Genomic DNA, 23,630 nt, shown 5'->3' with positions numbered 1-23,630 from the left:
CTCTCCCTAACACTCGATGATGCTAGCCAACACAAGCTGTTGTTAGCTGGACAGTTAGCATTCTCTAACATAAACACTTTCTTAGGTATTCAGCTGTCAATTGACAGGTTGGCAGCAGTTTGATAAGACGTGGTCACATTTCATGTGACACCTGAGAGGAAGCACATGTTAACCTTTATTCTCCTAGCCTGATAGCATCATGTGTGGTAGCTACTTAGTTAGCAGGTAAAACAGTGCAATATACAGGAAATTGCATCAGCACTGGGGAAGGTAAAACTGAATAGTAATTGTGTTTAACTGAGTAATGCTGACAGCCCTAAATTGTTCTAGAAGGTAGAACAGGATACAGACTACATGGGTGGCCATTTAAAGCCTTCCATAAAACTGCATTATTCATACAGACCCACCCTGTGACTTTTGTAATCCAGAGAGGATGACAGGGTGTACGAAGCACTTTGGGCTTGATTATATGTACAGTCAGCACAGTGATCTCATCAATACAGAAAAGTCTGTAAATATCTTTACTGCTTTTCACTGGTGAGATGAAACAGGCTGGCCTGTCTGGGCATTTCCCATGTTAAGATTATTTTCTGCTTTCTGCATTTTTTGTCTCAATCTTTGTCTCACTCCCCTTCCCTCTAATTTTCTCCTGTCGTCACTATAGGCTGATGAGACATGATCATACAGTGTGACTCAACCAAATTTCATGTCTACACGAGTCTGCTCTGAACAACTTTCAATCTTTGGCTTAAAGGAATTTATTTCTTTATCATGGACCATGGATTTCCATGGTATTATATGGACCAAAACTGAAGCAGATCCCCCCTTCACCATTCATAGCCTTTACTAATCCTCGCTCTACATCTTGGCGTGTGCTTCCTCTTGTTATTAAAACTCCTCATTACTTCTTGGAAAGGCACTTGATATGATTGTTTTTTTTAATCGCAGGTACTGTATATAAAGACTAAAGAAAACAATCAAGCTTGGTGGTACAGGAAGGACCTGGGCGATGGTCTGGTAGAAGGCAGCCCCCCTGGCTTTGTTGGGGAAAAAAAAACACGCCTGGCACTCCGAAGCTGCCTTCCTTTTTATCTGCTTCCTGCTTTGAGTGCCAGCACACATTGGCCAGGTTGCTTTCAGCGAGCCCCATCTCATCCCTGTTCAAACAGAGCACCATCCTCAAATGCACTTGAATGAGCCATGCTGCATTTCTCGCAGTGGCAAGGGAATTACCTGAGTGTTAGAGCTGAGCGGGCTGCGAGCCATACTCACACACCGGTACACATGCATGTGTGCTATCAGAGAGACAACAACATTCTGGCTAGCTGCGATAACACAAAATATTCCCGTAATACAACAGGAACGGCCACGCCAGCCCTGTGTTCTGCTGAGATTTGAGAAGGTGGCTGTGTTTTTACAGGCTTTTCTTGCTTCACTCCCCTACAGAGCTGTTAAAAGCCTTGATAAAAGTATGGGAGGCACAAGCTATATCTATATAAATCACAGACACAGGCATAGGCAGGTCCTTCACAATGAGTTGGCCGTTTATCACCCTAAACCTGTGATCTGCGCTGAAGCCTGTTGCTATGGACACCTAAATTTCACCTGGTAAGAAAGGCACGAGTTCTATCAGACACAGCAGAGACACAGAAGGGTCTTAAACACCATTCCAGTCTGAGCTCCTGAAAACAATGACTGTATGAGATCGCATTATGGACATGCTCCTGGACAATTGTCTGGCTACACTGCATGTGAACTGATCAAACTGCAGTTACGATAGTAATTAGTAATATCAATGCCACTAGTAAATTGACATTAATATTAAAGTCAAAATGCGAACAACCCTATGTGGTGGAGACCACCCAAAACATGTTGTGAGCATCTGGACCAGTCACAGTTCCAAATAAGCCTCTAAGAGTGTTTCTGTGGGGGTTTTAATCAAGTATTCATGAAATTAAGTCGTATCTAAACTAATAAGAAGATAAAGAATAAAGTCCAGGTAGTTGCTAGGCTGTTGCTATGTGGCCAATAGAGTGAAAATGGTTTTGCAAAGTGGTTGCTAGGGGTAGCTAGGGTGTTGCTATTGTTACGACCCTGTGTGTGTCCTCTACTGGCTGCTAGCGGAATAGCAGATGAAAGGTGCAGTCATTAGTGGAGACCCGCAGTGGCGTGCTCGCTCAAATCCAGGGAAGACTCCTAGTAGTGTTAATAGATCTTGGATTCCAGTATATAGCTTGGATTGTTGTACGATTGACCACCTGACCACCTGACCACATTTTAATGTCTCTAGTCTCTCTCTCTATGTGGTCTTTTTTTGCAGACCCTACATGACCTAGGATCAGGAGTGGTGATCCTTATACCACCTAGATTTTTAATATCCCTCAATAAAGTAAATTGTATTAACATTCAACCTGGTGTTGTTTTTCCTTTATATGTAACACAATGCAGTTGCTATGCTATTTTATGTGGTTGCTAAGATGTCCCAGGTGGCTGCTAAGGTTTTCCTTTCTATGTTGCTATGATATATTAGGTGTTTGCTAGGGTGGTTGTTAAGGTACTGTATTACAGGTGGTTGCTAAGGTATTCAAGTGGTTGCTAAGTGTGTGCTATGGTGTTGCAAAAGTGCTTCATGGTGGTTGCTATGGTATTTTAGATAGTTGCTAAGGTGCCCCAGGTGGTTGCTAAGGTTCATGGTTTTGTTCATGCTATGTGGGTGCTATAGAGTTGCTGAGGTGTTTCTTGGTGGTTGCTAAGCAGTTGTTATAGTACTCCATGTGGGTTGATGGTTGTTACTAGTGTATTTGTATCATTATGAAATGGAAAGGCTGCACATACTTTCTCCCCCTAGTTGGGAACAAATCTGATGTTATGCAGAAACTGTATGTCTGATCAGAAATAGGTATGCAAGCCTAAATTGCACAATCTGACCAAACAATCTGGAGTTGGAACGGTATCAATATCTCGAAAACTGTGTTAGGAGACAAAAATGCTGCAGAACGATAAAGAAGAAAAAGAGAAAGAAGAAAACTAAACCTCTGCAATGAGCCACCACAAATACACTCCAGCTGGAATTATAAGAGTACCCAGAAATACACTACAGCTGGAATTATATGAGTGATGCAGAAGGCTCTGATTAAGAAAGTGTAATCCCACAGATTTTGACCATGTTGCTATAACTGTTCTCCTTTGGTAGGCTTGTCATTTGTTTTGTTTACAACAGCAGTATTGGTTATGACTGTAATGGTTGTATGTCAGGATGCTAAAAACAGATGGCTGAGACTGCAGAAGCACAGACATATGATCTTTGTGTTATTTGTCTTGTCTGAAAAGAAGATGTGTAAAAAAAAGAAGTGTATGTCTTATCTCAGGGGTCTGTAAAACCAATGGAAGCATTCACTCTTATACAGGTCTGCAAGATCTTTCAGAAAAAAAGAAGCATTGTACATTATACTGTTGCATAATCCCATCCATGTGGAGGCAGACATACAGAGACATACAGAGAAGCCTTCATATCTATATGTGATTGCCATGAATATTCTGCTGGAAGGGAATTATGCATTCAGTGGTTTTGTATAAGCTGAAGTCCAACACTTAGGAAAGGCTTAAACGAGTAATAAAAAGATGAGGAAAATGAATTGTAGGTATTTTGCTAATTATTTGTTTCAGAATTATCCCAAACGTAGTTGATTAGCTAAGACATGCTGGGTGTCCAAAGTTTGCTTGTGTGGTTTTGCACATCTATTTCAGATTACTTATCAACTCACCATTGTTTGAAGGAAGCGTGTGATGATTAGACATGCATTTTGCACAATGCAAACTGATGCACATTGGCTTCCCATGCTGTTATCACATATTGTTATCTACATATCTACATGACCCCCGTAGGTCCAGGGCACAACTAAAGAAGTGAACTTCTGATAATAAGCATGACTTAAATGATCGACATCATTTGGAGTATGAAAAAAGACTCGGAAATGTGAGTTCTTGCTAAACTAATTCTTTAATGGTCTCTATTGCTAAGTGTGTGCTATGGTGTTGCTAAAGTGTTTCATGGTGGTTGCATGGTGGTATTTTAGCACACAGCATCTAAAGAAGACGCTGGAGTCATTTCATCTGCTGCCTCGTGACACATACATAATTTCTAGTCAGTCTTGACATTTCATTTTGCTTAAGAAAAGCCTTTGGACCTATTTTTGCATTTCAACTTTCAGGGAATGGTGATTCACTGTTAAATGCCTCTTTGCCTGCGAGACTTGTGAGATACATTTAACTTCAGGCTTACCTCCTGAAGGTTTTTCTGGTTTTGATATACAATTAGGGCAAGGTACAGCATGTGTGTGTGTGTGTGTGTGTGCATATGTGGTATCTGGAAATTGTGTATGTGCGTGTGATCTAGAACAGCAGGGTATTTTCCTGGAATTCATAAGCATAACACAAAGTCCAACGACTACTCTTTCTTCATAAACATGTGGGCAGTTAAAACACAACCCCGCGGCCGTCACTGTATGATGGCAGGGATATGAAAGTGGCGCAAGCGTTTGCATTCACTCACCTCATTTTCTTTGCTCTCATACTTCAGGGCGTTCTTCCCTTGGCTCTTCCTCCTCAGCTTTTTCAGGTCAGCCTGAGATCTCTCCAGCGAGTCCTGCTTCATCTTGTGTTCTGTTTGATACCTCTTGAACGTGGCCTGTGGACACACATGAAACCCACTTACACTCTCAGCATGTTCACACTTTCTGTAGGCAGCTAAGAGTTGTTTAAAGGATTTTCACTCATTATTCCTTGCAAAATGCTTCTGGTTCTCTGAGATTGGACGGTCTTGAATGCACCGCACTTTCTGTCCACATATTGTTTATATTGTATGTTTAGGTCAGGGGACTGTGAGGGCCATGGAAAAAGCTTCAGCATGCACCTCCTGGGGCAGTTCATTGTGGCTTGTGAGGTATGATGTAAAAATCTTCCTTTTTATAGATGATTTTTTTAGTTTCAGAATTTGCAGGTACTAACAGGAAGGGCTTTCGTCTAACGCTTCTTCCATGAAGATTATATTTGTGCAGATGTCGCTGCACAGTAGAATAGTGCAACACTACTCAAGCTGGGTTTATGCAGTAGGAGATTTGCCTTTCTAGCAATACTACAAGCAGCTCTCTCAGAAAGTTGGTCTTGGTCTTCCAGACCTCAACTTTCCCTCCACCATTCTGATTAACTGCCAATTCTTAATTACACTACGAACTTAGGAAACATAGTCTGAACGCGATTTGCCATCTTCTTTTAACCTTCTCCTGCTTTGTGAGCAACATTTATAAATAACCTCCCTCTGTATTAGGGAGCTGGCAGGTTTAAGTCTGGGGAATGTCCAGTATAGCTGATACAGACATTTGCATTCACACATTCAGCTTCTCTAACTAATGTCCAGAAAAGTTCTGTGTTACCATGAATGTCTGATGACTGTGAATAAGCCATAGCCCTAACAGGCTACTTAAGGTCTTAAATTGATTACTGAAGTTATTTGAGAGCTCAGACTTTATGCATTTTGGAGACTGTCTCATCTTCTACTAACATAACTAGTCACAGTAACAGACTTTTTTTTAATATTTTTTTTATATTTTCTTTATCATGAATCAGTCACAGGGTCTCCAGACCACAGGACTATTATGATTGTCACTGTCTGGGTTTTTTTAGTACCATTCCCCATGGAACGCGCTGCTCACCGTCATGTATTTCACATCCATGTCCGTTTTCTTCTCAAGCTCACCGATAATCTCCCGATGGAAGCGTCTAAACTGCAAAAAGAGAAGGAGAAGGATGAAAAGACTGAAGGGGATAGAAATGTATTCTGTGTAGATATTATAAACAGAGAGGGGGAGTTACGTTGGTGGTGAGCCTGCATTAGCATCGCACACGCACAAATACACACAAATGCACACAGAGAAAAGTAAAAATAGGTCATTGAGTAAAGCGCTGCTGGCCTTGGCTGCTGTTGTATAAGCCCAAGTGCCTGCTGATGAGGGTCTTTATGAAGAAGATGAGTCAGAGACCCAGGCTAGGGATGCCCATGCCCCCCATGCCCACCCCCAACCCATTACCACCCCCACACTCTAACCATCATTCAACTAATCACACATACTCGCATGCTCCTAACGCAGCCTGTTCAACCACAGAGTGGAGCGAGGGCGAGTGATTACATCACCGCAGACCTCGCTGAAGCGACAAGTGGCGCCCACCCATCTCCCCCATTCTTCTTTTTCATAAGCACAGATTTTTTTTTCTCTTTCCCTGTGAAAATATGCGAATTCCCACACTCGCTCTCCCTGGCCAACTCCTCGAAACTCCTCCACACCGAGCCATTCTGGTAGAATTCTCTTTTACACTGCTGTTACTTTCCTATCCATTCATTCAGAAAGATCGTTCATTCACAAACAGAAAAATACTGTGCTGCCAAATTTATTCCTTCTCTAAAAGTTCAGTCTGATTTCTGTCAAGACTAAGCTTTTTTGAGCCGCCAGTCTAATGTCATGTTTTCAGACTATGCTATTTTTAGCACTTGGTTACTATGTGTAGGAAAGAAACAGTAACCTGGGGATGAAGGAACCCTTCAAGCCTCTGGAAGCCATAAAAACAGGGAGTGGATGATACACTGGGTGTGTGTGTGTATAAGTGTGGGTAGGTAAGTATAATAGCAAACAGGAAGGTATACTCTTGTAGTGCCAGAAAGGAGTAACTATGGAGTAATGCCATGGAAAACCCCAAAGAACCCTGAAGAACCATTAATGGAGTGTGAAGAACTAAATCCATCTAATCCATGTCCGCAGCCATTTAGGAACCTTTATTTTGAATATATCAGTAAGTAGAAACGACAGTCAGAACATACATTCTGTTAGGAAACTTTGGTCCATGGCACTGGTCCATGTTTAGCTCATCATGAGCATTTTCCAGTGTTTCAAAGCCGTTTTTGAAAGAATCAGCACAGTACAGTTTCCTGAGGGATGCAGCATATGGGAATAACTAGTAAGGCTATTATTAGAACAGTCTAACTACATAACATGTAGCTTCAAGGTACAGATTTTTTTTAGGTACGGCTAAAAAGCTGAAGTTAACTGACAGTCAATTACCACTTCCCTTGAAACTCTTAACATTAAAAACACCCTAGTCTGGTCCAACCCGTTCACTACATTTTCCTTTTTAATGGATTAAATACTAAACAGTTCTGGCTTCTAGATTTTTCTCATGCTGTGTTTACAATACGAAGGAAGCCAAACGATCGCAAAATAGTTATTTTAATATTATTCAAAGGAGCAGCACCAAAAATGTCAACAGGAACGGAACTGTACAGCATTGGTGAGCAGAATGTTCCGTTAAGTAATGCATTTTTTCAGCTTTTCTTGGTGGAAACAAAACCTTGGATGACACTATCAAGACACTGTGGCACTGACTGTATTAGGTGAAGGAAGGTGTTCGTTATAGAGGTTAACTGGTCTACTCTGGTGCATCGATTGCTCTGGCATCAGTGGCTTGTAGGGCACCACTGTTATGCCACTGGGTCTCTGTATTTTCATGCCTCTGTATTTTTCATATCCTTGGCCCATGATGATGGTTTTGCACTCTGCTACAACTGACTGGTGTGCTCACGTAATTACATGCAGCAGCATAGCAAACAAGATGGTGTTGTGACAATGTTGAGAAAATCAACAACAAATTGTTTGGTGCCCACAAAAATTCCAAAATTTATGACATGTTCTATTGCCAGAAAATGGATTATGGAACATGACAAGTTCTCAAAAGCTCATTTTATGACCAAGAGGCAATGTTAACTAATGATTTGATTACGACAACGTTGTGACAATGTTGTTGAGAAAATGTAAACAAGGCAACTTATCGACAACACTGTAGCGACGTTGGGGTGGTCATAATATTCTGATATTACTGTGTATATATACACACACATATTACCCATATATAGTATGATACTTTTAAAGTGCAATTACATTTGCCTTTTGATTTACATTTTGTATGGTCAAATTTAAATTCAAGGGCAGAAGCCAGTCTTTCACACTTGTTCACACCATCCAGGCTTTTGTTGTTTGTGTTTCTTACACTTGCGGCTCGATCAATTAGCCTGCAGCACTGGGGACAGGTGAGCAAGCAGAATGCATCTGTGCTGTGTTAACGCGAAGTACTGCGCCATCGACAGAGCTGGCCTCAGGTGCAAGACAGGACATGCTGAAACCTGTTGTGCTAAACGTTACTATCGGAGCAGGTGCACATCTATTCCCTAACCTGCTTTGGTTTGAAGGGCCTTATATATCTGTGTGAATGAAAGCATGATGAATGAAAGCTTTATTGGTATTTGGGGAACAGACCATTGAGGAAATACAAGAAAGTAGAGTATTTTGTTATTGTTTTTGTTGTTGATGTTGTTTTTTTTGGTATGTATGACCTCACATCTCAACAAGATGTAAAACTAAATGTGTTTTGCAAAGCCTGGTTTAAAAACGCAGTTAATATGGTGGTTTTATTTGGAGCCCTATAAATGTCTGTATAAATGTTTTTGGAGTATATAATCAATATTTACATCAATTCCACATGAAAAAAAGACATTAAATCAACATAATTTTGCCTTTTGATTTATTTTCTTCTAGTAAAAACTAGAGCTGTAATCTATTCTATTCATGTGGATGTGAATGTAAACATTTAAATCCAGCACATTTTGTGAGCAGGTGCTAATCAATGGGCACAATTTCAATAGCGCCAAGAGGTACAGTATGGCTGCCATAAGAAAACCTACACTAGAGACACACAGAGCGATCCACATCTCAACATGAAGATCATTAGGCAATATTTCTATGTATGTGATGTTTACTGGAAAACACTTACATTTTCCTCCAGCTCTAGATGAACTTTCCTGTGAACTTCAGAGATTTCCATCAGCACAACCCCTGGAGAGAGAAATCACAGTGATCAGCCGAATACACGCATACACACACCCACACACACACGCATGGCTAAACCTCCTCCAGGTACATGTATCTGCAATATTCAACACACAATCAACCACATAATGAACCACAAGTCTCCTCTGACAATTAAACCCCAAAGGCCTTGTTTTCCAGCACCAGGCCCTCCCTTAGAGCAAGCTACTGTAATTAAAATGTGCTCATGCAGCATGGAGCTCGGCGTTATATTCCAACCAGCATGCTCTTTTTCAGAGCAATCAAATGAGGATTAAAATGCAATCACGCGAGCCTACAGTAAAAAAAAAGAAAAGAAAGAAAGCATTATAACACATTATGTATAAAAGGATCCGCCCACAGCACACTTAGTCAACGGTTATTTGTGAGCTGCCGATCAGCATGCACACAAGAGATGCTTTTGAAGGTTGGGCAGAAGCTTAATAGTTCATGCCACTGCTGTTAGCACTTCTAGCCAATTCTCTCAGAAATCTGGAGACAAACTTTATCAGTCCCCAGGGGCTCCGTGTCCGTACAGCGAGGGAGCGGAAAAGGCGAGTTTTCCATGGAAACAACACATAGAAAAAAGCCTTTTCTCTGCACAGCTGATTTAGCTCTGTTATCTATCCACATGAGTCCTCAAGACTCCACAGGTCAATCTCTCTTTCTCTCTCACACTCTCAGCAGGAATTCTCTTCACACTGCCCAGTCACAAATACGTTGTCACGATTACTCATTAAATCTCGATACTTAACAATGAAACAACAGTGACTGGTTGCCGGTCTGCATGATGATAATTTATATAGCTAGGTCCATAAGTATTTGGACTGTGATTAAAGACCAAATTTGGTCATTCGCTGTCCACCACCACCAATGCAATCAAGATGTGATTTAAGTAAAGGCGGAAAAGTAATCAGACAATCACCGATAAGCAGTTTCATGGCCAGGTGTGGCCTGTTCTCTCATTTTTTCAGGACAAATTAAGAAGCTAAAAGGTCTGAGTTGATTACAAGAGTTGAAAAAAAGTGCATTTGGTAGTAGCTGCTCAAGAGAATGCTTAATATTCAGTCCAAAGGGATGTCAATGCAAGTGAAGGATGCCATTATTAGGCTGAAAAACAAAATAATCCTCTCAGAGAGCCAACAGAAACTTTTCCAGGCCCAGAGGCACCAAAAAAGAATTTTGGAAGACCATAGAAGGCAACCAACAAAAGCAGCTAATTGCAGAATTCTATATTTCATTAAATGTAAATACAGAGGGTTTCCTTCAAGATGCAAACCCCTGGTAACACTGCTTTTTAAACTGCTAGAAAACAGTTTAAAAAGCCTGGTCAGTTCTGGAACTGAGTCTGGAGAGGCAAAGGAAGGGTTAATGATCCAAAGCATACCACATCATCTGTAAAACATGGTGGAGGCACTGTTAAGGCATGGGCATGTATGTCTCTCAGCGTTCCTGGGTTTATTAATGGCGTGACTGCAGATAGAAGTAGCAGGATAAATTCTGAAGTTTGTACTTTTTGCTCAGATTCTTTTCAAATGCAGCAAAACCGAAAGAATGATGCTTCACTGTACGGATGGATATTGATCCAGAACATACTGTGAAAGCAACATAACAGCTTTTTAGAGAATAAAAAAAAATAGTTTTATTCTGTTAGTTGGTCTAGTTTATTCAGTGTATTCAGGAGAGGGACCATACATGTATAGTGGAATTCTACCCATTAACCCCCTACCCTCTGTGACTTTTCTCACACTAATCAGTAACTACATGCAAAACAAATGCAAACCTTGATCTTAAGTTATAACAGTGGGGAAAAGAGCCAGGGACCTCTGGAAACACTACGTCTAGAAGTTTAGGAGGTTAATAAATTTCATCCTTGTAGGTTGCATCCCAAACCACACACCACTGCACAATTACACAACAATGTGTAAAAATAGTGTGGTACCATTAGAAGTGGATTCATTGTTGTGGCACATAAAGTATATATGTGTTTGGTTTTGGGCACTGTGTGTAGCCCAACACATACTTCGTATTTATTGGAAATAGATAACACTATGTTAATGCTACGCCACATTATAAGTTAAGAAAGCCAGATGAACAGGATTGCCATACTATTTCAGCAGAAAAATATTTATTTGTAAATAATCTGGATGTGTAATACTGACAGTTAACTTCTATGATTCTGTGTGGGCAGGCCAAAATATTTAGCCTGCCAATTTGTTATGGGAGTAAGACATATATCTTATAGTAAGTAACAGAATCTGACCTCTCTATATCTCGTTTAAAAAAACACACTGTTTACTTAATTAATCGTCAAAATAATCTGTAGTTTAATTACAAACATTTCCAAATCGACAGTGACTGCATTAGTCTCATTACATCAACTACCCCTCCTTATTTTACTTACAACGTTGCAACAGTGCATAGAATTGACGTGATACATGGTTGACGCATAGATAATGACTCATAGCCAAATCATCTGTTTAAATAAATCCACCTGGATAAGAGCAGGCCTATGATCATTTGAAGAAGTGAACTTTGATTCGGCTCATGTCTCAACATGAGACACGAGACTACCAAAGCCACCTGAGCGGAAGAGGTATGTGTATTTCCCACAGCCCAGTTGATCAACATACTGAAAAAGGCCCATGCTAAAAGAGGTCCGTGTTGAAATGCACTGAAATACACGGCACAGTGTGTAGGAGGAAATGTCTTTAAGCCACACAGAGTACATTTATCTAGTGACATTGCTGTATAAATGATACTTTATGGCCTTTGTTATTAATTCTACCTGTTCATAAAAGACCCAATGGAAGCACATGAGTTTGTTTATGTGGCAAATGAAGAGGCATAAAACCAGTGATCTTTGGAGTCATATCTCGTTTGCATAAAGAAATAAGGATGCATGGAATGTGCTGAATTGTTTTGAGCTTATGCTCCTATCTTCTTTTGGATTCATGCCACTCACATTTATGATGTTTGGTAGAGATGTCATGATCCCACATTCTTTTCCAATACCTATACCAATATCGAAACCTTGAGAGTCGGCTGATACTGACCTGAATTTACTTTCTTTAAAAACATTCTAAGCTTTCAAATGAGGTTCACTTAAAATGAGAATCTAAAAGTAGACTATCATGCTTAAACACTTAAACACTACCCCACGAGAAAAAACACACAGCTAACAACATCACATTACACAATATTATAAATGTAAGCTATTTCAGACTAGACTGGATTGGAGTCATTCATTATTTCCTACACTTTATATCGGATCTAGAATTTTTAACTGATGTCTACACGATATTTATACTTTAAATCTGACTAATGCTATTTGTAGTGCTGCTTGGTATACACTACATGGACAAAAGTAACGGGACACCTTCTCATTCATTGTACTCATTCAAGGGTATTAGAAAAGATCTTGCTTTGATTTCTGCTAGATTATGAAGCATTGCTTTATAGATTTCATTGCGATCAGCGACAAGAGCATCAGTGAGATCAGACTGTTGGTTGATCACCACCCCACCTCATCCACAACTTCCCAACTCCTCCCAAAAGCTTTATACCCCTCTAGCCCACAGGCATGGTACTAATAGGTTAACAATTCACACTTATCTGCTTCATAGAGTCATATTCTGTTTACAATACTTCTCCACAGGAACTAGACAAGCTATGTGTGTTTATTTGCATGCATTAATTAGTAGGAGTATGCACAAACTTTTGGACATATAGGGTATCATCCACACCAGTATAACAGTACTGGTATCACACAATAATGAAATACCAGGTTTATATATTGGTCTTTTCAGACCTAACAATTTTGATAGAAATCCATGCAAACTAAATAAACAGAACATGTCTATTCTGGAAATCTGTGGAAACGGTTTCTGTCTGGTTAACATGTACAGTGTAGTGTAATGTTCCCTATGATGTCATTTTAAAAGAATAATACAGGCCAAAACAAGCTATGCCATGTTTGTAAGCCCAGTGTAGCCACAGTGAAGAATCATCACCCTCCATTATTTTCTTATCCGCTTAATACATTTCAGGATCACTGTGGTAGTCGAGAAGTACGGGTTAATTATCTTTATTAATGATGAATGGAACAATACAAATGATCCAAAATAACCTGGCATACAATCTTTTTACACTGGCTTTCATTTTCAAGTTAAGTTTTACCATGTTAGATTTACAATGATAATGCGATATGTCTGAAAAACACAGCAAACTCAACTTTGATCAATACTGCCCATCATTACACATTTAGGAACCTTCCTATCATCCATGACTTAGATAAAACATCAGATAATGGGAAATGATCGCCTTATAAATGATGTCATAAAATAATGTGTGTTCCCCAACAGGAACGCTTTAACGAGGAAGAACATGATGCCGAGATGAGCTTTCTCAGACATGTCTAGATATTCATTTAACAGAACAGCTCTCCACTTCCCAAACATCTCAATACTTCTAATAATCAAGTCTGAATTATAGACACTGCAGTCGAGTGTTCGAGTGGGAGGGGGCGTTTATGAGCACATTCCGATCAAAGCAACACAGGGTGCCACCCAGTCAGAGACAGAAACTTCCACTGATTGGAACAAAGGCTCAAAGAGAGAGGGTTGCACAATGGTGTAACGGCCACATACAAACACAAGAGAGGCATGGCCAGGGCTTTACTGTAAATGGTTACTGTGTGATTACAAAAGATCATAGATTGTCCATAGCCTTTGTATTATCACAGGCAACAACAGGCAGGTCCAGGACAATGGATGATCCAGTACAGAACACGCTGGTGGGTTTCTGATGAATCAAGCCCATAGTGCTCTGCTAAGCTGCTACAATTCACTGAGACAATTCTGTCAAAGTAATTTTTGAGGATGGGGGAATGTAGACACTTCTACTTTTTAAAATTCACTCTTTCTCCCATCTTTCAAAGTTAGCTTGAGGTTATGTGTGGAATCACTACATACACCCTTGAAACGAAGAGTTCCTAAGAGGTTCTTTACTTGTAATAGATGTAAAAACTCTACTTAATGTGGATGTTCTTTAAACCTTTATTCTCAACGGTAATGGTTCTTCGCTCCATCACTCTGAACTTTCTGGCATGTTTATTTTGTACTGTAGGATACATCTATTTTTGCTGCACCACTGATATATGGATCACCAGGCTAATCCTATGTCCGTGGTTATGCAGGAGAAGATGCACCGCCACTGGTCGAATGCTACTGTCGTGAGGATGAAGAGGCAAAGACGAATGGATGTCATTTGATGAGGATAAGCTAACCAATTACTGCTGTACTATGTACAAGAAATCCTGTCAACAAACGAATATGACTACATGTAACCAGACACAGATAGTGTCCACCCTTTTAGTGATCTCTGACACACTACTGTACTCATCTAATAGTGTATAAATGCTAAAAGGCAGAAGACGAGTTTCATTGGTCAGTTTCACACAAAACATAGAGGGACACACGAATCCACCAATTACAGATGCGCGGCAGATGACGGATACACGAATCCACCAGTCAGACACAACGAGAACCAGAGACAAGTATCCTGACCCATCTTTATAGCCTCGTAACTCCAGATTTGACTCATGTACAATCTGACAATAAGATGCAGTTGAAAGGGCGGATTCAACAGATGTTTCAACTGTATTTCTGCACTGTATAATCACAACGATATTAACCCCTTAACGCAGAAAGATTTAGCACACACTAAGGTGTATTATTCAGTAACTACATGGTCTTCTGTACAAACGTGGTGGGTTATTATTTGGTAACAGAGGTTTGTAATAACTCTTTTGGCAGGACATAGACTGTTTATCGAGAAACTTCGAATTTGACTCCAGAGGATTCAAAATCATTTCACGCTACACAATATTTATTGTGATAATTTGACATGCAGACAAAATGCATTAGTAGCGACTGAGTCTTAAAAAATGATCTTTAAATACTAAATGCTCTTTAATTAAAGAGCACTAATTACACTCTCCATAATGAAATGTGCAGTGGATCAGTGTTTTTAAGCACTAACAATATCCACGATATGCTCAACAAAATTTATCATGATTTTGATACATTATCTTCATATTGTCCATACCGCTTGCATCATAGCACATTGTCACTGTCCCACAAATGTATCTTCCAAAGGGCAACAGAAGAGGGTAAAACCATTGGAACTTTTAATGAAACGAAAAATAAAAGTTGTATTCATTCTGGGATAATTTTGGATCATGCATAAACTTTGTGAAGAACAGATGCCAGATTTAAATTATGTAAAACACTGAAAAATGGCAAAAACAGAAAAAGTTGATCTATATCTTCCAAAAGTGGTAAAACGTACAACAACTTCTTCTATTTGTTGAAACCGGGCCCCTGAAATGCAACCGTCCGGTCACTTTAAAAACAGCTGGTCTATCAGATTGGCTCATTCCTGCTGGGTGTGTTTTGACTGCTGTCCAGCGGCCAGCGCTGCTCAGTGCCGTTCAAACAACATGACAGACTAAAGGTCACCAGAACAGCCTGGTAAAAAGCTTCCTTTGTGGCATGAGGGAGGGAGAGAGGGAGGGTGTGCGTGTGTTTGTGCAAGTGTCTGTGTGTGGGGTTGGTGACCACCTCTCTTTCCACTACTATACAAATCACCACAGTGGGGTGTGGACATCAGTTCAGATCACATTGTGTAAAAAAGAAACAACCAGGAGCTAAAACAAAAAGCATTCTTTACCCCAAAAACCATTCTTTTCTGAGTTAAAAATAAATTCCTTATAAAAATCCTGTAGAGGAGAGTATTTCCATGTGTGGATGTATTTGATTAGTCAAGGTGCTCAGTAATGAGGAGACCCACCTCTTCAGAGAGACCCACCTCTTCAGAGAGTACTTGGACGAATAGTTCTATGGTCGCCTTATTGTATTGTGTTTAGTAATGTCTAAGCTTGGAGGTATCTTTTGTATTATTAGTCTATTCTAACTAGCTAAGGCTTTTCTTGGGTAAATAGCAAAGCACTTTGTAAGTCGCTCTGGATAAGAGCGTCTGCTAAATGCCGTAAATGTAAATGTAAATGTAATGGCTCAGTTAAAGACTGAAACCTAAAGGAAATGAGAGTCAGAGACTTTATAATAAAGAATGAAACAGGAAAATTAACTTCACCCTAAATACTGCCAAACCTTTTTTAACTTTTCAGGCCCAGCAGAAACAAAACTCAATGGAGCTCCCCCCCTTTTTTTAATGTACTTGTTTATTATAACTGTCTTATTGATAAACTGCCAGCTACTAACAGGCAATGTGTATGAGAATAATGCATATTTTAAATTCTCCTACTGTTATTTTATATTTGTTGCAGTAAGAAGCAAACCATGATGAATGCTCCTAATTAAATGATTTTTTTTCTTTTGCCAAAGAGATATTTTAATGAAATCCATTTTTTCCATTAAATATTTTGGCACCTTCAAAAGGCTATGCATGCAATTGTTTTGACTTTTTAAAACATTCTTACTCAGTTAATAAAAAAAGCAGACTATATTATATAATTAGTTCTAGCCCTTGTCTGATGAAAGAAACCTGAAACAGCCTTCTAGTAACTGGAAAACACTGATGTTGCCCAACCTAGGACTGAACCAGGAACCCGTTGCCATGTTATAATTCCTTGTTCCTGGACACTGAATCCCCTGAGAAATGTTGCTTATTGTGATTATTACAGTAACATCACAAATATGTTTAGTGTGAATCCTCATCATAGATGTTCCTGCTTAAAAACGTTTGCTAGACAGTAAGAGAGAGGAGAGAACTTTGGGCTGAAGTTCAAATGGCTTCTGTTTGTAAGTAGAAAACCAACCAACCCATCATTCTCTTAGTGATGGGGGATTTGCTAGTGATTGGGGAGTTCACATGAATGTGATTGGGTAGCTGGGCCTCTAAACTGAATAAAAAATGGGGTTAAAAATAAATGATAAAAATAATTATATAAAAAGTACATTTAATTTCTGTTTTGTAAAGCATAATCATTTAATGATACATATAACAATACACCTCTAAAGATTGTATATCACCATTGCAATATGCATTTTTGTCCATATCTGTGAGAATCCTACCCAACCATAAATGTTGCTTGTTAAATGTTGATGAATCAGAGCACTTGTGTGTTTGTATGTAGGAAGGGAGATATTTTATTCTTTAAAATGAGATTAAAAAAGTATTATTGTACACCTACTGTGATTACATGGATAGAAAAAACACAATTTACATGTTTGCCATTTGTTATTGGTTGTTAATATTGAAACTAATAAAAAGACATATAAGACAGAAGTGAGGAATTGAAATCATGTAATTTGTTATGTTACTATCCATGTAATGCAAAGCGGTCAGCGGTTAGAGCACGGGGCTATTGCTCCCTGGGCACCGCAGGAGGCTGCCCATTGCTCCGGGCACATGTGCTCACGGTAACTGTGTGTGTTTGATCACTAGTGTGTAAGTGTTGGCCAAATTCCATCTGTTTCCAACAGTAATAGCAAATATGGTTGTCTCTACACCTCATAATCATATGTCAGACTGTCATATGCTCTGCTCTGTCTAACTTCACCATAAAACGGTCAGTGAGCTTTATGACTAATATCTGAGTAACAGATCACGAAATAGGATCAGAGTATGACCTTGTTACTCAAACAAAGCAGAACAGCTCTCTTGCTCGCTCTTCTGCGTGTTTACTTTCCTGACACAACATGTTTCTTGGCAACTAGCATGAGCAAATGAGCGTCACACACCCTGACAACTTGCACTGTATATATTATAAACATTACATAGCAAGATAAACAAGAGATATGAAGAGATTTCCTTGTTGCAATGCTGAACGCTGAATCTATTAGTCATTTATCTTGAAACAGTGGCCGGTCTACTTTATACTGTTCCTACTAATCGATACAATAAGTGCTGTAGCAAAGTGTCCAAGGGTTTTGTCAAGGGCTTTGGTAAAGCACTGGGTTAATTCGGTTCAGGCAGAGAGTAAACTGACTGAAAGATCATGATATAGTTTTCGTAGAATGTACAGTCATAAGCAGAAAGACTGGAACACTCGACCTTGCTTTGAATAAACACGGCTTTGCAATAGGGAAGTAGAGCTGAGGTATAATAGCCAGCCTTCTGTAAGTTTATGGGAACAGGGCTCAGAGTTAAATGACCACAGGAAAACAACATGCAAATGCCAAATAGTCTGTTTTCAGTCCCAACTCATTCACGCACTGTAGTCTCCTGTCATCTCACAGATGTTTATGTTGGTGTACTTCCTATCCTCCTTACCACATTGATCAATGCTTCAGTGGTGAAGAAGGGTAAATATGGACTTTTTTGAGTATATATATATTAAATACAAAGCACATTTTTGTTTTGAACATTTTTGTTTAAAAGAAAACACAGTTCAGTCTTAAAGGGATTATCCCTAATAATTAAGGGGCATTATAAGGGACATTAATAAGGGACATCCCGAGCTGATAAAGTACAAGCCAATACCAATCTGATCTGATCGTCCTATAAATAATACATTCACACAGTTTAAATAAGATGAGCTGCTGTTTAATACTGAAGTAACATGGCTTTATTTTTAGTAACAGTTTCTATAATGAGAAATTCTGAACTGATTTATTAGTTTGGTGGAGACTTTTCTTAAATTTATAGTGTGGTTAACATCTTATAATCCAGTCGGACTCACCTCCCTGACCATTCAGATGCCAGTTCCTTTAAAAACTGCAGTCAAATCACTTTGTGTGTGTAGTGATATAGATATCTGTCGTTGTTTGTGAACTACTGATGTGAAATAACTGTTTTATAGTGAGGTGAATGTGCTATGATCAGGTTTTCTATAGTGCCTGTGTTTATTAGCATTAGTGTTAGCATTCTCCTCCCGGTTCAGAACATATACTGGTGGTTTAAAAACAAAGAAAGACATGTGATTCTTTTGCTGGTAAGACAGTGTTTAAGCGGTTTAATAATGTTCCACTGTAAAATAGCTCCATTTTACAGGTAAATAGACTCTAAACTCTTTTATTTACCTTCTGAGAACGTCCTCACTGGGCAGTAATTTCCATTTATGGAGCCTTGAGGACATCAGACGGCACTCTGAACATTGTGGTTAAAACAAAGACTTGGAACTGGATTGGGATTAAAATAGCCAATACCCAATCAAAATATGTCTGGACCCAATCAAGACATCCCTGATAGTTAAGATACAATTTTGCGATACATAATATGTACCACAGTATTTGTTGTCCCTGAAGATTGATAAATTGGAGCATGCAAAATGCACCAGTAAAGTTTTCTTTACAAAATACTATCAACAACTAAACAAATGTGATTTGTGTTCAAGATATCATTTACTGCACCAACAACACAGTTAAACAAAGATTATGCTCTTATGAATTATACAAATTCTATACAAAAAACATGATTATCTAAAGAATCACTGAATTGTTCTTTTGGCTGACGGATACCCTCTTGTCTATACTGCTACGAGTCTAAGAACACTAGTACTGTACTGTAGTACTGTAAACTGCATTGTGGATGCATTCAGCCCACTTTTACTCAGTGTACTGTTCTTGTCTGCTGCCCAGACTAATACATTGCTAACACAAGTGCTTTGGAATAGCACTCCTGATTCCCCTTTCTGGTCTAAAACGCAATCTAATGTAGCTTTCTTGAGAGGCTACATTTTACTTTCTGCACCAAGGCAACCCACAGTTTAAAAACTACTGCTATCTAGAACTCTTCTACTGAAAGTGTAAGGCTGGGAAATATGATGATATTTGTCATTATCATAATAAACTATATCCAAATGTGCTCTCTAGAGAATACTGTGAATATAATCAGTACTTAATGAATAACCAACTGCACATTTAATTAACAAGAAAGCATAATTACTTTGTTGACTTTGACTTAATGACTTTAGTTGTGTGTATTTATAGTTGAAGTATTGTGATATTATATTGCCACAAGCTGCCACTGTTGGGCCCTTGAGCAAGGCCCTTTACCCTCTCTGCTCCCCGGGCGCTGGAGTTGGCTGCCCACCGCTCTGGGTGTGTGTGTGTGTGTGTACTCACTGCCCCTAACACATGTGTGTGTGTGTGTGTGTGTGTGTGTGTTCACTACCAGATGGGTTAAATGCGGAGGACACATTTTGCTGTAAATACGTGCACCTTTACCTTTACCTTTTTAATATATGGCTCCCCCTATTCTATTGCTACCTTGTATCCTAAAAGGTTTCTATATAGTACTGAAACAGACTATTTTACTTGTTACAATAGTGTGATCTTTTGTGGTGCTAATATAATGCCATCCACAAGACTGTTTCCTCATTTATGAAGAACAATTTAACCAAACAAAGAAATACTTAACCGCTAAAACACCTAAGAAGCTATGGAATGTTTAACGAATTTCTACCACCAAAGAATAGCCCCACCAGTTTGTACAGAAGTCCCAGTAGCTACTGAGTAATACACCTTAGTGTGGTAAGGGATTACGTGTTTCAATGGTTCTGTGAGTTGTCATGGATCTATAAAGACCTCTTGCCTTTACTAAAGAATGCTTAAAGGGTGAGGATGATAATCACAACTCTTGTCTGTACTTATTCTTCTCTTTCCTTCCTTGTGCACAAAAATGGTTGTCTAAAATCAGCAGGTGAAACCTGATTTGGAGTAGACTTGCGCAGATTATGTAAAGTGTCCCTGGAAGTCATTCAAAGCGAGCTGAGGTGGGGTGAGTGTTTTGGTGGTGAAGGGTGGCTCAGGAAGTGGCCTAGCAGTAGGATAACACACTCTGAGCCTGTCTAACAGATAAGCCTCTACAGCTGCATTCACACGGCCCTTTACTTCCCATCATGCTTTCCTTTTACTGCAGAGCTGTTGCTTAAAGGCCCAATAGTGGCATCTTAGCCAACCGGGGTACTGAACACACCGTCTTGTGAACCAAATAGCCCAGAGCTTTAATTTCTGAGTCACCCTTGCCGGTGAGATGATGAATTAGTTATAAAATAAATGTCACTGAATAATTTTGTTTCTTAATATAGGTAATAACAGACAAACAGAACACATACTTTTAACAGTAATAATAACTGTAAAAGTAGCATTTCATCAATGTTTACAAAAGTTTGTATCTCTAATTTTGCTGTTTTTCACTTCACGACTGATTTGGCTCTAACAATTGTCTTTTACTTTGTGTTGACTTCAAAATGGCCATATGACGACATGTTAAGTTATAACAATACATTGTTTGCTAAATCAAGTCTTCAGCTTATAATGATTTGGGAGAAGACTGGGAAAGAAGGGGGAGAATATTTTGGGCTGGAGTTCGGATGGCTTTGCTTTGAGGTAGGAAGCCAAGTCCCCCTTCTGATGTGTGGAGCCAGGAATTATAGATGATAGGGTAAAAGGGAAGGTGATGGGGTGGTGGAGGGTCGTGCAAACTTGTTATAGACATGTGGATAACGTTGAGGTGTAATTCACAGAACATTAAATTAGAAAGGGCTTCTCCCAAAATTCAGTTATTTCATAATTCAGTTATTTCATAACTCTCCAAAATGGCAAATTTACAGGAGCAGGAAAACCCTCCTTACTTTCAGTTGAAATCTCTAAAACTCTTTATGTTTTATTCAGTTATTATGGAGCATTTCTATTGGTCTGTTCATCAGGAAATTTTGAAACACTGTTAAAAAAAAGCAGATTCACATTATATCAAAATGTGAAAAACTGCAGAAGTGGAGATAAAAGGTTTTTGGCCCGCAGCGATGAATACTCCCTCACCTGAATCTATATAAACAGCCCTGTTTCTCTACAATACTATTACATATTTCTTTTATTTATCTAACTCTTTCATGCTGGACCAGTTTAAGGTCTCAAAGAAAGTCATTTTTTTAAAACGACCACAAAATCCCCTGGGGAGAATTTGTGGGAAGATACATAACTGGGAATAGAAAGAACACCTTCCTCAATCATTTGTGAAAGTGCATACAGTACCTTTTCCCAAAGGAAATGGGGTTTTCCCACATATAATGGAACAGCATTTCCATGTCACGTCTGCATTTAATATGCACATCATGTATAAATGGGTCAAGGGTAGTGAAGTTGGGAATATTATATAGCTTACTGATCTGCTACCTTTAAAAATACAGCATTAAAAGTTTGTTTGATCTCTGTGACTGTCTGAAGATGGGGATTGTTGATAAAATTTTACTAAACATTAGATATGCTGATCTTTTTCCATCTCTATAATAAGGGATGTGCCTTAGGGGGAAGAAATGGTACTCTCATACATACACACACACACACACACACACACACACAATTTGCCAAGCAGTTCTGCAGTAAGAGATCACATCCGTGAGAATGAGTTGCAGAATTCTGATTACATTCCAGCGAAGACTTCAGCGTCATCTGATCAGCTGCAAACCTTGTCAGAGAGATATGGCGTACTGCTAATGATTTCAGTCCAGAAATGGAACAGGGCTCTAAGAGCACCAAATGTTCTCAAAAACAGCACTGCAAACATTCTAGTAAAACGCACAGCAAAAACACTTCAGCAGCTCTTTGCATTGACCTTAAATCTCACCCTGACATCAATGGATAAACTGATTTTATTGCATACTTGTGTTTAATCTATTAAATAATGGTTCTTATAATTGATTCCTTGCTTGTATCTTTCTAAAGAACCTTTTAATTATGTGCAGCAAAGGGTTCTCCACACTCCACACCTTTACAGAAATCTTTCTATAAAGACTTGTTTCTCGCACAGAATTGCTCTTGGGTGGATATTCATGCTTTTAAAACCTTATAGTGGTTCCTTACACCCATAGATTTACAAAAATGGTTGTTTAAAGAACCTTCTGCGGAAAGGCTCAATAGAGAAAAGTGCTTCTTTTATAACATCTCTCCAAAGAATCCGTCTTGGCACCATTATCTTTAGAAGAATACAAGACCCTCCTGATCATTAAAGCTCACGTCTACACTCCAACAGCTGGAGAAGCCAGGCTTGGAAGCTTTGTTGGGCTGATGTGTGGAGTTTGGTGGGGCGGCTTAAGAATGAAAAGCCTCTCCGCCCCTGTGACACACGACCCAGGAAGAGGAGGTGGGGGGAGGGCAGGTGTGTCAGACTCTCAAGGCTATCCGATGTCAACTCAGCCACGTCACAGCAGCTCCAGTTTCACCATGCCAGAAAAGCCAAGAGTCAAGATGTTCCACTTATTGAGGAAAGCTCGGTGACGTGCAGCATGAGGTCAGTTATTCAGAGGTTATCTGGGTCAAACTGGTCATGCGGGGGAAGGTTTTGAGCTCTTATCGCTGGCTGATAGGGTGTGTGTTTTAGTGGACGTTTTCAAATGTTACCACTCACAGGGGACAAGGTCATGGTGCCCAGGTGCAGAGCGAGATGTACAGGAAGTAAAGGAAGTAGCATCAATCTGAAGAGTGAACACTCAGTGCACGTGATAACAGAATTATAGTATGGCTTTTCCTTCATTTCAGTTGCCTAAACTGTGTGGTGTAAATGAAAGTACTAGCATTCAATACCATTTAATGGATCCAGAGAAACCTGTAGAAGTAGGCTGAGGACACTAAAAATGAGGAGGAAGAGGAGAAGAAGAAGAAAGAGGGAAAGTAGGGAGGTGAGGAAGAGGAGGAGGAGGACCTGCTTAGATATCAC

General features: G+C 39.4%; 1 protein-coding gene across 1 annotated transcript in view; it reads right to left on the bottom strand.

The window, feature by feature from the left end:
* baiap2l1b (BAR/IMD domain containing adaptor protein 2 like 1b) overlaps positions 1–23,630 on the bottom strand; it is a 51,671-nt gene that overhangs the window by 16,117 nt on the left and 11,924 nt on the right. The window contains exons 4-6 of the mRNA XM_072694144.1: positions 8,875–8,936; positions 5,712–5,783; positions 4,553–4,687 (exon numbers count right to left, since the gene is read on the bottom strand). Coding sequence (XP_072550245.1) covers positions 4,553–4,687; positions 5,712–5,783; positions 8,875–8,936 — 269 coding nt within the window. The remainder of the gene's footprint in view (positions 1–4,552; positions 4,688–5,711; positions 5,784–8,874; positions 8,937–23,630) is intronic.

The sequence above is a fragment of the Salminus brasiliensis genome, chromosome 12, assembly GCF_030463535.1.
Source record: "Salminus brasiliensis chromosome 12, fSalBra1.hap2, whole genome shotgun sequence".
In the NCBI taxonomy this organism is placed as follows: domain Eukaryota; kingdom Metazoa; phylum Chordata; class Actinopteri; order Characiformes; family Bryconidae; genus Salminus; species Salminus brasiliensis.
This window is presented reverse-complemented; position numbering and strand designations above follow the sequence as displayed.